General features: G+C 37.1%; 1 protein-coding gene across 3 annotated transcripts; it reads right to left on the bottom strand.

The window, feature by feature from the left end:
* Positions 1–238: 238 nt before the first annotated feature.
* Positions 239–13,350, bottom strand: ttll4 (tubulin tyrosine ligase-like family, member 4). 3 transcript variants are annotated; one of them, XM_052566126.1, is made up of 20 exons: positions 13,226–13,319; positions 13,083–13,144; positions 10,459–11,841; positions 9,850–9,920; positions 9,404–9,458; positions 6,637–6,755; positions 6,369–6,479; positions 5,025–5,101; positions 4,632–4,826; positions 4,468–4,550; positions 4,253–4,381; positions 4,025–4,147; positions 3,761–3,859; positions 3,531–3,665; positions 2,956–3,093; positions 2,097–2,193; positions 1,608–1,818; positions 1,466–1,536; positions 1,002–1,051; positions 239–906 (listed from the first exon to the last, which is right to left on the bottom strand). In XM_052566126.1, the coding sequence occupies exons 3-20, from the start codon at positions 11,760–11,762 to the stop codon at positions 744–746; spliced, it is 3,231 nt and encodes a 1,076-aa protein (XP_052422086.1). In that variant the 5' UTR covers positions 11,763–11,841; positions 13,083–13,144; positions 13,226–13,319; the 3' UTR covers positions 239–743. The 3 variants fall into 3 exon arrangements, with proteins under 3 accessions (XP_052422086.1, XP_052422087.1, XP_052422088.1); XM_052566127.1 differs by lacking the exon at positions 13,083–13,144 and having other exon boundaries at positions 13,226–13,350; XM_052566128.1 differs by lacking the exons at positions 13,083–13,144; positions 13,226–13,319 and adding an exon at positions 12,756–12,997.
* Positions 13,351–15,248: the final 1,898 nt, after the last annotated feature.

Below are 15,248 nucleotides of genomic sequence, written 5' to 3'. Positions count from 1 at the left end.
GTCAGTACCCAATAGTAACTAAACACACACTAAAGGGAATCTGCCCCTATGAGACACTATTTCTGTAAACTATCTATGCAGTTGAAATACCAGTCAGCCAAGTAGTTGTTGCATAAAACAGTTGATATTCTCAAAATAACCCCAAGCACAAGTGTGATCAAGATCCACAGATGACTCTTAACATTCAACTCACTTTTGAGAAGCTAATAAAAATGGCCCTGAAAGAATGAAAAGGTCATATTTCAAATAGCAATTTTAATTTAAAAACATTAACCTGAGCATGTTGTCTACCTTGAGCAGGGCATACAAATATCATTAGACATATGATAGTGATTTTATTTTTACAATAATATCTCTTTTCCAAACTTTTCACATTTCATCCAGTTCATTTAAAATAATCAGCTCAACAGATGCCTGTAGTATACACAGACCTGTGATTTTAACAATGCAAAGTATCTATAGGCTGATGTGGAAACAATCAAAACTCCAAACAGGAAGAGATTATTCCTCCAGCCACCCGCATGCACTGTGTATTTTCACCTGTTGGTGTGGTCCAGCATTCAAAATACATCTGGTAACACCAATCCATTTGGCCAGTTCATTTATTTAGTCTGCTTTTCAGTCTTATCCCCCTCCAAAGGCAAAAAAGCACAACTGTAGGAGCTCTGCTTGGAGTGTCACTAGATGCGACGTGTATACACACAGTTTGGAAGCTCTGAATGTCAAGGGTTGTGGGGTGAAGCTCAAAGGTCATCGTGAGAAGTCAGGCTGGAGCTGGAGGTGGGACTGGGGCTCAGGCTGGTGGTGCTCAGCAAACTCATGTCTGGAATACTCATAGTGACTGACTGAACCTCCCGGTCAGACGAGTCTTCATCCTCAGCATCAGACCTCGGACTGACCAGCACACTGAGGAAAAACAGACAGAGACATGAAGCAAGGTGTAAGTTGTACATAAGACCATCATAAGTCAGTGTGAGATAGGTGTAGGTGTGTGTGCATACCCAGATCTAGTCATTTGAGGTCTGCGTCCGTGATCCGACTTGGAAGACCACTATGAATAGAAGAGCAAGCATAAAAGATAATACACCGACAATAAAATCATTAAAACAAGGTTCACATAATAAATGACAGACACATTTCCACTAAGTTTTTATTCATATTTTGAATTTAGATGTTGAATTTTGCCATTTTTTATATTTTATTAATATGATTTCAATATATCTATCTATTTGAAAAAAAAAAAAAAAAGTATATTTTGTAATATTAGCACACATCTAGATACGGGCCAAACTTACATCAACTGATTATACAATGGTCACCGAAAAACTAAACAAAACTAAAAACGAAAAATGAAGATCTGCACTTTGGTCTCTAAAATCTCTAAGTTCAACAAGGCAGCCATATAAAACAAGAGTCTTTTACATAACAGCTATTGCAGTAAAGCTGCAGAAACATCAGTACTTACGTGATGAACAGAATCTGCCAGGTTGCCCAGGTGTACCCTCTTCTCACACAAATCCCTCAGCAGATTGATACCTAAAAGTATGAAAAGAGTCAAAATGGGTAGCGAGTTACAGGTCACAGCACTGTGCAATGCAAACAAACACCTTTGCTCCTGCTGAGCCAGTATTTCTGCTCCCATTGGTTGAGGAGGATGTTGAGGTAGCGTGGTTGCTCAAAGAAACAGAGGTAGCGGGAGGAAGCATGAGAGGGAAAAACTCGCTCAAAATCTCCTTTGCGACACAACTCGTCCTCACTCTCTGCCAGCACACGCACATCATCAGGTGTCAACACATCCAGGATTGTTGCACAGAAATCCTGCAAACAAAGACATATTTCATTCAAAAGTGTGTGGAACTGGGATAAGGCAGTCATTAGTATTATCAGTTACTACTAACTTGGATAACTGGACAATATTTTTTATATTTTAGCTTAATTGGATAGTTCACCTTCAGTTGCTGGTCTCCTTTGACTCGCATAGTGTTGTTTTCTATGGAGGTCAATGGGGAACAGCAACTGAAGGTGAACTAGCCCTTTAAGTAACCATCAATGATCAATATCTCAGTATGTGATGAAAGTGAGGTGTGTCTGAGTACCTGCTCTCCAAAGCGCTGGCTCAGATAAAAGGCTCTCTTTACTTTCTCATCAGTTGAAACATCTGATCGCCATTTCTCTCGCACCGCCCCACATAAACTGAACAAAATGGAGTAAAACTTAAGTTAGAAGCAACAACTTATTTAAGAATAACAATAAATAAATGGATGGTATACCTTTAAATTGACGTTTAAAGGTTTGAGATCGGGTACGATTTTTTAAATGAAAGAGGTTTCTTAGGATCACCATTTCTTTGTATAAAATAAAAACAGTGAAACAGTAATATTTTTTAAATATCATAATTTATAATAACCTATTTTTCATTTGATTGCATTTTAAAATATAATTTATTCCTGTGATGGCTAAGGTGATTTTTTTAGCAGCCTTTACTCCAGTCTTTATTGTACATGACCCTTATTATTATTATTATTAATGTTCAAAACAATTGTACTGCTCAATATGTTTGTGGGGAACCAAAATGTTTTTATTTCAGGATTTTTTTTTGCCCTTTATTTGACAGGACAGTAGAGAGACAGGAAGAGGAGAGGGAGAGAGAGGGGGTACGGGATCAGCAAAAGTCCACGAGCTGGGACACCCGAAAAGCAACGGCACTACATGTCGACTTGTTGCCCACAAGGCTATCGGTGCTGACTATTTCAGGATTTTTTGATGAAAATAACTTCAGAAGAACAGCATTTATTTCAAATAGAATTCTTTTAAACATAATAAAAAATCTTGCTAAGTAAAAGTGTCAATTTCTAAAATATATATATTTACTGACCCCAGACTTTTAAACGGCAATGTACAGCAACATAAGTGCATACAAAGTTTTTATTAAATACATGCAAGAGCAGAACTGACCTGTTAGTGGAGCTGCTGGCACTGGAACTGGATGGTACAGTATCTTCTCTCAGCGGCAACACAAAGCCAGCGAGGTTCAGCAGGTCCCGTATCATCTGACCCTTGATGCTAACATCCAGCGGTGTGTTAGAATGGAGGCTAGAGAGAGACCGAGAGAGAGGAAACATTATGAGAGTGATATTTGCTATAGGGCAAAGCAGGATTCTGTGGAACGCAACAACTTGGAAAAATAAAATTATGAAAAGGAAATCTTCTGGTCCAGTGCATTAATGAGTCCATATTTTGAACTTATAGGTAACTGATAGAGTTGGGGGATGACTAAAAGCAGTACTAGTGACACTTCTTCACAACTTTGTAGTGAATTTTTGTATTACAGTCACCCTTATTTTTTTGTGCCAAATAAATACGGCTCTGATTAATTCAACACATGATATAACCCAATTTATAATTTTATTCCTGATGTCATTACTCCTGATGTCAGTGTCATTACTCAGTCTGAAATTAGTAACAGAGACTACTCTTGACTACTGTACATTCTGAACAACTTAAGCTCCAAGACTTCCTGCATGCTGTACCTGGGAGAGATGTTCACCTCCAGCACCCATGGCTTCAGACTCTCATCCAACATGATGTCAAAGCCAAACAGCTCATGACAGCTGTAGGAAGAACGTACATGCATCTTCACCCGTGAGTTCACATATGGGTCACACCTGTCATATGAAGAGACAACACACTCAAGTTCAGTTTGGAGGAACATGAATGTGCGCACATCCACAAGAACAGTCTAAAAATACAGAACACTTACGCAATGATGGTTTTGATGACCATATCTTTGATCTCGTCCCAAATGAGAGTGGTGTCGACACCTTGAGAGCCCAAGTACTGCCACAGCGCCTTCAAGGCCCTGAATTGAATAAAACCTCCATCATTAGACTGTATTACAATTCTGAGACCAGTTTGATTATTTTGAGGCCATGAGTTGCCTGCTGATTAAATCACAAAACCTCTTATCTTACCAGTGTAGGACAGACTCGTCCTGAATTCATAAGTAATATCTCTTTATTCTTACCATTTATGGCCCTGACAAGCCTTATCATCGCTGTTACTCTGATACTCGGAGTTCTTCTTATTTACACTGTAGTTTGTAAGGTGCATAAACTTGTTGTTGAGGGTCTTCATAGAAGAAGAGTATCTGTGTTGAATTAACAAACAGAAAACACCCATTTAGATGAGCAAAGTAAAGATTTGCACACTGTTAAATACTTTTAGATAAATTACGTACTGATGATTTACTCACTTGCAGCTTGCGAAACGGACTAGTCCATCATTAAAGATGTAAACACGGAGTGGGTCATAAGAGGTCACATACACATAGATGCGTAGATCAAACTTATTCCCACTGATGAGGTAGGGCTTGTGAAGATACCTGCAGAAATACATACCACATTACTTAATAGATCACAAACCGGTCTCAATTAGGATTCAGAAGTGATCTATGGTCTTCCAACTAACTTCTGCACGAGGAGCGGTCTCTTGCGTGGCATTTGGCTCCACTTGTGAATGACCTGAATGCCAACTCCACGAGCAGATGCAGGCTAAGTGAGAAAAATGGCAGCACGTCAATGATAAGAATGTCAGAGAGTAATTTCAAAACAACACAAGTGGTGAAATGGTACCGGTTTGACAATCCATTTCTGCTTGCTGGCTCCATCCTCCCAGGCCTTCCTTAGCAGCTTGATATCCTGTGGGAGAATGAAGGAGCGTGGGAAGAAGCCAAACTCTCTTTTGCCAAAGCGTGCCTGCATCTTGGACAGGTTCCTCCAAAGTCGGTCCTTCCGGCCGATCTGAAAGGAGCCTGGAAAGTGGTTCAGCTGCCAAACAGAAATGCATGCTTGTTAATACTCAGCTGACAACAAAGTATTAAGCAATTACAAAAGGTATCAAAATACCAAAGACTTGACAGATCATTTAATGACAATCAAAAGGTCATTCAATTTTAAATTACATTTTATTACACAACGGTAATACATCAGTGGCAAAGCACTTCAAGTTTCCAATCCCAATCTCACCTTCTGAAACTCTCTAATGGCCTTGAACCCTGGTGACTTCATATGGTGACCCCAACAGCCAAGCCAATCGTGACTCACTAGAAAAAAGACCAACACATGACAAACTGCAGACGGAATACTGCAGCGTAAATACATGACAACTTCTGCACACATTATTGCAATTTTTACAATAAGCTGCAGAAAACAACTCTTTGCCATCTCATCTTGCTGTCTGACTCACACCTGAAGTGCGCACAAGCCGAATTCCGCACCGCGTATCTTCAGTTCTGCTTTACACATGCAAAGAACGCTGTTTCAGACGACACGAACACCGAGTTGGTTTGTCTTTTCGCATCTCCTCAAGTTTGAACAGACACATTAGTACCCATCTCAACAATCATTCACGTAAACGCAGTCGGTTGTGTTTTAAATTAATGTAAACAGCTGAGAAAGAAATCGGATGTGTATCATTACACTGGATCCATGCAGTCAGCTTTAAAGGGACAGCAGCCCATAAATACGTGCTGCTGAACATGTCACTAACGTTAATCAAACAACAAAACTGCTCTAACAAAGATTAATCTAAATTTTATTCATACAGTGAACACTATGCTGTGTTATTTTACACAATTATAAAATTTCTGTACCTGATTACTAAGGATTATTTCATCTAAGCTTGTAAATTCTATTTTTTTTTTTTTTTTTTTTACTGACCGTTCACTTGCCTTTAATCACTTTAGAAATTTCTCAGACTATAGTTTTTGCTGTGTTATATGAAGAAGTACTTAAAGGGTATGGAAAGCAAAGTTACACTGATATAAAATTAGTGCCATTGATTTGATGTTCAAATTACATTTTCTGATTTGTGACATTTCTTTCCATGTACTGCTAAAACACTGCTGGACACTTTCAGAAGTTTAAGTAATTCTTTCTTTTCCAAGAAAGAATTTGAGAAAAAATTCTTAAATAAATGGTTATATAATTTATTTTAAAATAGTTTAAAATATAACTGAAAATGAAATTTGTCATGAAAACTTTACACCCTTTAAGCAATATCGTATAATCACATTTTTTAACAAGGTATAGTAAAGTAAGGTTTTTCAATACCGCACAGCCCTAAAACATACACAAAAAAAAAAAATAATAAAATTATATATATATATATATATATCCAATAGGAAGATATTAAAAAGTTCCTATTTCACAATGATTTTACAACACATATTGGTTTTCATTTGTCATTAAGAATATGATACCCAGTTTTTCTCTACAGCCATTCACAAAGTTAAAATCTATGCTACAAGCAGTTTTCACACTGAACATCAGAAAAAACCCAATGTTACAACAAGAAAGCTGTCGACTCACTTTTGGTGGCTTTGAAGTGTGATCTAGAGATGGTGTTTTTCACAACATTGGGGGTGACTGTAGTTATCTTCCATTTGAGCAGCTTCCTCTGTTCAGCAGGCAACAGCTCCACTGAAGTCAGGAGAAATTATAACAACATATCGTCTCGAAAACAAGAGCTGATATTTAAAAGAGAACAATGTGTGTTTAACGATCTGTTCATATTGTGTCGGACATTGGTAATAAAGAGTCCTAGAAAGTCAGTGCTTTTGTGAGTGTATATGCCAACCTCTTTCATTGGCAGTGCTGAAGTACAGCGTGGAGGGCATGTGGGGAAAGAGACTGGGAACAAGTGCAGGTTTCTCCACCAGATCCCCATCCACATCAGGACTAATTGGCTCCTCAACACTTAAAAAAAAAGAATAAAAACACAAGAAACATTACCAGGACTTTCTACACTTTCTGGATAATCTGAAAATGCTTTAAGTTGCCAGCTGTAGTACTCCAAGTTCTGTTGTACACACAAGATTCAAAAAATGAGCACAGAAAATTGCAACTCTCTGACATATTACCTTAAGTGAAATACGATCACAAAGTGGTCAAGAAAAATCACAAACCATTTTTGAATTCTTTATGCAAAAGAATCTTATACTGTGTTTTAAGGACGTCAATAGCCAGCTTCCTCAAATAAAAACAAACCACTTTAGATAGAGAAAACAGTAAGAAAATGTTCAAACTATTTAAAATTTACTAAAATCTGACACTCAGATTGATGAAAGTAAATAACTCACGTCATGTAGAACCGCTGAGGTTAATTCAAAATGGTTAATCACACTGATTTGATCTGAGTTTGAGGTTACACTCAACATGGGCCTTTACTCTGAGTGGGAAAACTAAACCAGAAAACACCTACTACAAACAAACAAACCCATCAGCTGGACGTCACTTCATGACAATGCCTCCACAGGCCTGACAATTCACTAGAGACTCATTTTCCTGTTATAGAGGGATAGTTCTACTCTCACACAAGAACAATTGTGGGACTTTTCTACAGGCCTCTGGCTTTTAAAGCTTTTTTTCTGACCGCAACCACTAGAACAAACAAAAAAAACTGTCCAGTACTCTTCTGTGTTATGGTCATCACCATAGTAATGTCAGGTGACTAGAGGAGAAACATGCAAAGTTATAAGACCCTCTAATGTAATATAGCTTCCATAGTCACCCTTACGTTGCACTCTAAATCTGTCAAAAGTAACCATTTGGCAGATCACCAGCAACCAGCACAAAACCAGGATTAGCTAACAGAAAGAGAACTGTGAATCACCAAAAAGACAAAAACGGGGATTTGCTAAATAGAGTAGCTAAAGTCTGAGGTAAAACTGTGTGTACAGAAAATATTTTTGGGAAAATTTCAATTTTGTGGTAAAAATCAGCCACATTAAAATCTTAGTCAATCTTTTGTTCGTTATCTGGCTCGGCTCGGTGTTCATCTTCAGTTCTCTCTTCACATCAGTTCAGTCAGTGTACTGTTTGAGTTCATGAATTACTCCGGGATATTGGTTTGTTTGAACTCAGAGGGAGTGTCAGCCACATTAAAAAAGTTAACAGCTTGAGTCATTTGTGGATTAATGCGTATTGGAGACGCGAACTGTTTAAAATGATTCAGTTCAATTTGGTGAACTGGTTCAAGAAGATCCAGTTACATCGAGTGATTCGTTCGCGAACCGGATATTACAAACTGCTTTGTTTTGAACTCTCTCACAACAGACACGGAAGAGAAGACAATGATGAATAAAGTCATAGTTTTTGCTATTTTTGGACCAAAATGAATTTTCGATGCTTCAAAAAATTCTAACTGACCCTCTGATCTCACATGAACTACTTTGAAGATGTTTTTATTACCTTTCTGGACATGGACAGTAGACCGTACACACAGCTTCAATGGAGGGGCTGAGAGCTCTCAGACTAAATTTTTAAAATATCTTAAACTGTGTCCCGAAGATAAACGGAGGACATACGGGTTTGGAATGACATGAGGGTGAGTTATTAATGACATAACTTTCATTTTTGGGTGAACTAACCCTTTAAGCAAAGATCATGTTCCATGAAGATATTTTGTAAATTTCCTACCGGGAATAGATCAAAACCTAATTTCTGATTAATAATATGCATTGCTAAGGACTGCATTTGGACAACTTTAAAGGGGATTTTCTCAATATTTTTTTTCCATATAGTTATGTCTCGGTCAAATATCGACCTATCATAACAAATCATAAATCTAAGGAAAGCTTATTTATGCGGATTATGTATAAATCTAAATTTTAAAAAATTGACCCTTGTGGTCCAGGGTCACAGTGCCTTGCCACAGTATGTATTTTGCTTTCATTTTATTAGAAGTAGGCCAACATTGCCCCCAACGGAATTAAAACTCCTTACTAAGTGGGCATTAGGACCTGGGGGTGCTATTACTGTTTATTATATCTATGAACTGTATGTGCATTCTCAGTTTAAATGCAGCGACCCAAAACAGTGAATCTAATCACCATTCTGGAAACACTTCAAGAATGATCCACAATGCTGACGTGATCTATTAGCATTGTTGACATGATCTAATCACTAGCACACCTTGAACTCATGTGAGTTAATGTATTCCTCTTATCGGCTAGACATATTGGCATCATTTTTCAGATTTTTTAGGATGCAGATACTTAAATTTAAAGCCATTATCGGCCGTTTCCAATATTGGTCGGATAATATTGTGCATCCCTATTTATAATAATTGTATACATTATCTTATCCAATAATTTATAAGAGTTTTGTTCAATAATAAAGCAGTATGATGACTGTATTGAAAATTAATACTGGTATTTTAGAAGTTGCCCTCATAAGAGGAGAGGCTACCAAGGCTGGAGATAAAACCTTAAAAATGTTAACTATTTCCCTGACTTCATTTTACAGGTTGATTACTACCACATTTTTAAGATAGATCAATAAACACTTAATAAACACAATGTAAAACAGTGAGATTTGTCCTGGAGTACTGAATTTCTATTTACTTGGACAAGGTTGCCATGGATGTTGTTGAGGAGATGTCACAATCATCTGAGTCAACTGTAAAACAAAAAGTTGCATTAGATTTTATGAAAACAATCAGAAAATGAAAGAAAAAAAATTAACCTTAAAGGGGTCATTGGATGCTACATGCACAGTTGTTTGAACTGAAATGTGTACTAGCATTGTATGTACACTACTACCCTATAATGATAAAAATCCATCCAGGTTTTTTTTTTTTTTAAGCTCGTTAAATAATTTTCCCTTTCTCAAATCGGGCCGATCTCAGATGCCTGTCTGCCCTTTCATTAAGACCCTAAAGATTAATTTCAACTTGTGGAAAATGGGCATCCGATGACCCCTTTATACAAACACATATTGATAATGAGTTGTGGCTACACATTTTTATATATGCTGAGGTTAAAGCAAAAGAAAAAAGCAGTTCCGTTACCATCATCACTGAAGTCATTCTCTAGCTTATCTGGAAGCTCCTCCTCATCACCGTCTAGAAGCATTCCCTGTCTGAAAAGTGAATTAGAAGGGGATTAAAAATAACAGACATGTGACTTTTACGGTGTAAGATTCACAATATTTGAGAGCTTTAAAGTTATGTCCAAAATAAATTTAGTTTTAATAATTCAAACTAGTCTGAATGACCTGATTTACTAAAACAAATTAAGACTTCCCATCGGCACATTACTTCTAGACATACAATACTGTCTAAAAGTGAGGAATCAGAATCAGAAAGCTTTTTTGAATGAAATGATCACTTTTTCAAAAAGGACCCTTTAAACTGATTAAAAGTATATAAGACAATTAAAACTTCTATTTCAAATTTTCTTGAAAACATTCTATTCATATATATACACATATTGATAGAATATAGATAAAAAAACAGTTATCAAATAAAAACATTTTAAATTACAGTTTTTGCAGTGTTTTTAATCAAACACAGCCTTGGTGATTATAAGTAACTTCTTTATATACATAAAAGCTCCTCAACGCCACATTTTTTAACTGTAGTAAATATACAAACAGTTAATTAAGAAGTTCCACACACCTCTGAATCTCAGGACTTTCCTCCTCTTCTTCGTTAAGTGACATGGGGCTCGCGTCCACCTGAGAGGCCTGATAGCATTCCTCTTTTGTGAGTTGAATGGCAGATATCTGGTTAATCACGGTGTAAACAGACGGCGGTTGAGGAGAGGCCATACCATGGCCAGTCACCTCTGGAATGGCACAATCACCTCCCTGTGTCTTACCATCACATATAGCAGCAGACGGGCACTTCTTATCCGTTATATCAAAACTGAGAGCACTGTTGGTTTCCATAGGTGCAAAACAAGACTCCTTATCTTCATTTATAAGGCAGATAGGTACAGTACTGCCTGTGAGATGTTTTACGTTGCTCACACCATTGAGTGTCCGGCCTCTTGCATGTACATTGATTTTGGTGAGTTTATGCACAACGGTGGCAGCAAACTCTGCCTCAGAGCTGATTTTAGTCTGAGGGGCTTCACTGACACCGTGTCCCACACAGCAATCCAGCTCTACTGCTCTAGTGTCTTCCACTGTGATCTTCTCAAACTGCTTTAAATCCTTGGCCGCCTTGCTGTAGCTCCACGCTGTAGTTGGCACGCTGGGTTGGAGAGGTTTTGTTGCATCGGTTTTGAGGCCTCGTGAATGTGTTCCATTGCAGCCGGATACGATATTGGCAGGACCGTGCAGGTCAACGGTCACTTGTTTGGAGTATGTGGGCATTTTGGCATTTGGGGGCCGCATGACTCCATTGCTGTTTTCCCTTAGCTTGTTGCTCGTCCACGGCAAAGACTGATTCGTAGGCATGGTTTTCTCAATTATGACCTTTTGAGAAGATGACTTAGGTGGGGAGGGACTGGCAGGACAAACAGACAGCTGAGGCGAAAAGGCCCTTTTTCCTAACAACCCTGACTTGAACCGAAATGAATCAAGGGTCCAGTGGGTTTTACGGTGGCTATGGCATGAAGCGGGAGCAGCGTTAATATGTGGCAAGCTCTTCGATAAAACACTGTGAGTCCTTAAACCATTACTAGCAGCACCATTCAAAGAAGCCACACTTGTGCTCTGTATGCGGCTGACTCTTACTGTAGGCACGTGTGGATAGGCAAGTTGTGCGGGGATCCCTGAGACACAGATGGGCTGATCATACAGCACTCTCACATTCGGCTGAGGCACCGAATCACCTGCGCCGCCCTGCGATCTCTTTCTTTCAGCATTGAAGGAGCCTCGTGCACTGGGTGAATGCACTACTGCCGACTTGGCTTGGATGACGAGGGCTGGCCGAGATGCCCCATTCCTTATGTCTTCAGCTCCACCGGAGGCCATTAATTGCCATCTCACACCCTCCTGGCATGGGCTCGGGCAAACACATAAGTGAGGAACCAAAGGATAGAGGGGGCTGCAACTGTAAAACGGAGAGAAATAACACCAGTTACTGGCATTTTAACTCCATTTTGTTATCACCATTATTTAACAATCAGATATGGCCAAGCATTTGATATTATTGATGCTTCTCTGCTGGGCTTCATTATGCACTGTCCTGTTTCCTTTACGGTTCAAAGACGCACAGAAGTGAAAGAATGTGGAATTTAAGTAGATAACATTTAAATCTGACCACCATTTGTGATCAACAATAATATTCAAATATTTTACTTCTTTTTTTTTTTTTTGGAGGAATTTCAATATTTAAAATAAATAAATAATTAATAGAAAATATAGGGTATGACTTAATTCATGTAATGAATAACTGAATGTGATGAAACATGGAGCATTAACAGAACCGTTGTCAGCAAATTGTTTAACAAATTTATGTGCACATTTTAAAAATTATATTTGAAATCAGTTAAACATTTTGGTTCATTAGTTTAAAAGTACTAAGTTTTAGTTTCTTATTTATTAAAATTTTTAATTATTGAATCCCTTAAAATAAAAAAAGACCGTAAATACTAATGATTATCTATATAAAATACTATTTATTATAGTTACATTTAGTAAAAAAAAAAGTCTAATAAAAGTCTCAATGCAGACAGTGATATCACACTTGCTAGCAAACTAGTTTTACTCTACACAAGCACAATCAAATATTTCAGAGTAGAACAAATATAGTAGAACAGAAAATAAATAAATACATGCATGCATGCATACAAATATTGTAAATACATTTTAAAAACACTTTTGAATATTTCCAGATCTAGAAAAATATGTTTGATTGTCCGTTTAATATGAGAGTGAACTAAAAGAAAAATTCCTATCAATATTATTCTCAAGATTTCTAGACACATCAACAGAGTGTTTCAAAGACTTGATCTTTTCAGATACCTCAGTCCGAATTCCGCGAGATTAGCTAAAACATACACCTCCTCTCACTGTAGACACAAACACCACGTTGTTATAATTATTAATTTAATATTTTTGTCTTCCATCGGTCTGGCATTGAGCTTTCATCAAGCCAACACACATGAACGAGGCTTTACTGTTGTAAACAAAGTCAAAGGAGACACACAGGCTGTGACTCAAACCGCAGTCTGCTGCCTAGCTAGACGGGCTTCTGGAAACGATAGCCACATTAAATACTGCCAACGCAGGCAGTGCACTAGATTTTGAGACGCGGCCAAAGCGAGGCTAACCGTTAGCGCGTTAGCTTACCACACAACACTCGCAGCACAATAGGGTTAACTCTCTCTCTCTTGCCACACATCACCAGCGTCCTGTGTACGAGACGAACACGTTTTGTGTAACACTAACGTTCATTACTACACAAAGACTTATGTCTGATACACGCGTCTTACCGGCTCGGGATGACAGGGCAATTTGTAGTGTTGCCCTGCCTCGCTCAGAGAGAGTGTCGTGCTCGAGAAACCCGCCTCGTGCTGCTGCTGCCACACACACACAATGTATATATACAGGCTTACTGTCTGTTACTGCTGGTAAAATATTAAAACTCGCCTTCAGTCACTGAAACAAAGCGGTTATAGATTAACATCACATGAGAAAAATAGCCTAATAATAATAATAAAAAAATAAAAAAATTGAAAATGTTGCCTTGGCAACTAACTGAAATTAATAAGTAGCCTACGTTTCTAACAAAAAAAAATCCTATATAGAAATATATGAAAATGTAAATTTCACATAATAAACTCATAATAAAATGACTAAAATACAATTAAAATGAACATATTTTAAATGTAATATAAACATATTATACAGTATATATAGGCTCCCAAATGAAAAACATACTATAATAATTTGTAGTAAATACTATAGAGTTTTTTAACTATACTATAGTAAAGTGTATTATATATATTTTAGTATTTACAACACTTGCCACAGCATACTGTATTAACTAGTGAACTGACAAACTGTAATAACTACTGTAGTGTACTTTAGATATTACTACAGTAAACTGTAGTGTATTGTAGTATAATATATCCTATAACTGTAGAAAACTTAGTACAGTAATGGGTAAAGTAATTTGTTTATATTACTATAGTTGTTATATTACCACAGCAACTATAGTACCACAACAAATTAATTCAAGCATTTTACTAGTATGATTCAAAGACACTATAGTATTTACTATAAACTATTGTGAATAACATATGATGACGCAACACTTATTTTGCGAATGCATGAACTGATACTGTACACAGTATATTTAGGCCATGCTAGTTAGCACACAAACTGCAATAGTTATGCTAATACTTCTCTGAGGTTTAATTATTAATGTAATTTTATGTAAGTGCATGTATTAATGTCTTGTTGTGGTTTTGGTAATTAAATATTGTAGTTGATAAACTATAAGGTTTCTAACATTTGAACACTGTGGTTTAACTTGTTACCCAGCTATACCAAAAATATGATGATGAAATTATTATAACCTTATAGTTATATACAATATCTCTTGTAACAATCATTTGTGGTGTTCCCTCCATACAAAATACATATACATATATAGACCAATTGGCAATAATATTTCTATATAATAAATATTTTGAAGCTCTGGCTAATTATACATTTCTAAAATAGAAAAATAAATAAAAAAATTGACATCTGAAAGTTATGGGGAAAAAAGCAACAACAAGAAAAAAATGTAACTTACCTTTTCACATCTTTTCTGATAAATTCTTAAGTATTAAACTAAATAATCTCACAGTTAAACAGAGAACAACAGATCCAGATCTGTGTTAAAGCTTGAGTCAACTGACTAAACTTATCCAGTATCCACTCAAGCTATTGCAAACTCCTTTACAGAATGACGTAACCCAGTATCACCATCTCAAATGCACTTTAAATTAAATATGCATTGTGACAAACCACCTGCAATTCAAACTCTCAGCAGGTCACCATGATGCTTTGCCCTTAGACACACACACACACACACACACACACACACACACTTGGTGAACTAAGCAAACCGTTGCTATAAAACACACACTCTGTTAAACACATCTTGGTGGCTTTACATTAAACTTTTCAATACCTTTTAGTCTGAGTCAAGGATGAAACTGTATCATTTCAGCAACCCTCGTGAAATCACAGTGCTGTGCTGTCGTGTTAGATTCTCAGGTGAGAGAGGACTCGATTAGATCTTTTCTTCAATGAGCCCTAGACTGACATGACATTGGATAGGGTTACAAAATGCAGAACTGAAGTTGTGGTTACATTACCATGGAAAGACAATCACACTTACAGGTAATGGATGAAGGACAGTACTGAGGGGAATAAATATCTGAGAATAAATGACAAAACAAATGTAGGCCTGTGTATCTGCTTTTGTGTCAAGTACTAAAAGTCTAGAAATTATGTTCCTGT

This window comes from Carassius gibelio, chromosome B9 (assembly GCF_023724105.1).
Source record: "Carassius gibelio isolate Cgi1373 ecotype wild population from Czech Republic chromosome B9, carGib1.2-hapl.c, whole genome shotgun sequence".
In the NCBI taxonomy this organism is placed as follows: Eukaryota; Metazoa; Chordata; class Actinopteri; order Cypriniformes; family Cyprinidae; genus Carassius; species Carassius gibelio.
Note: the sequence above shows the minus strand (reverse complement) of the source record. Positions and strands in the feature narration are given on the sequence as shown.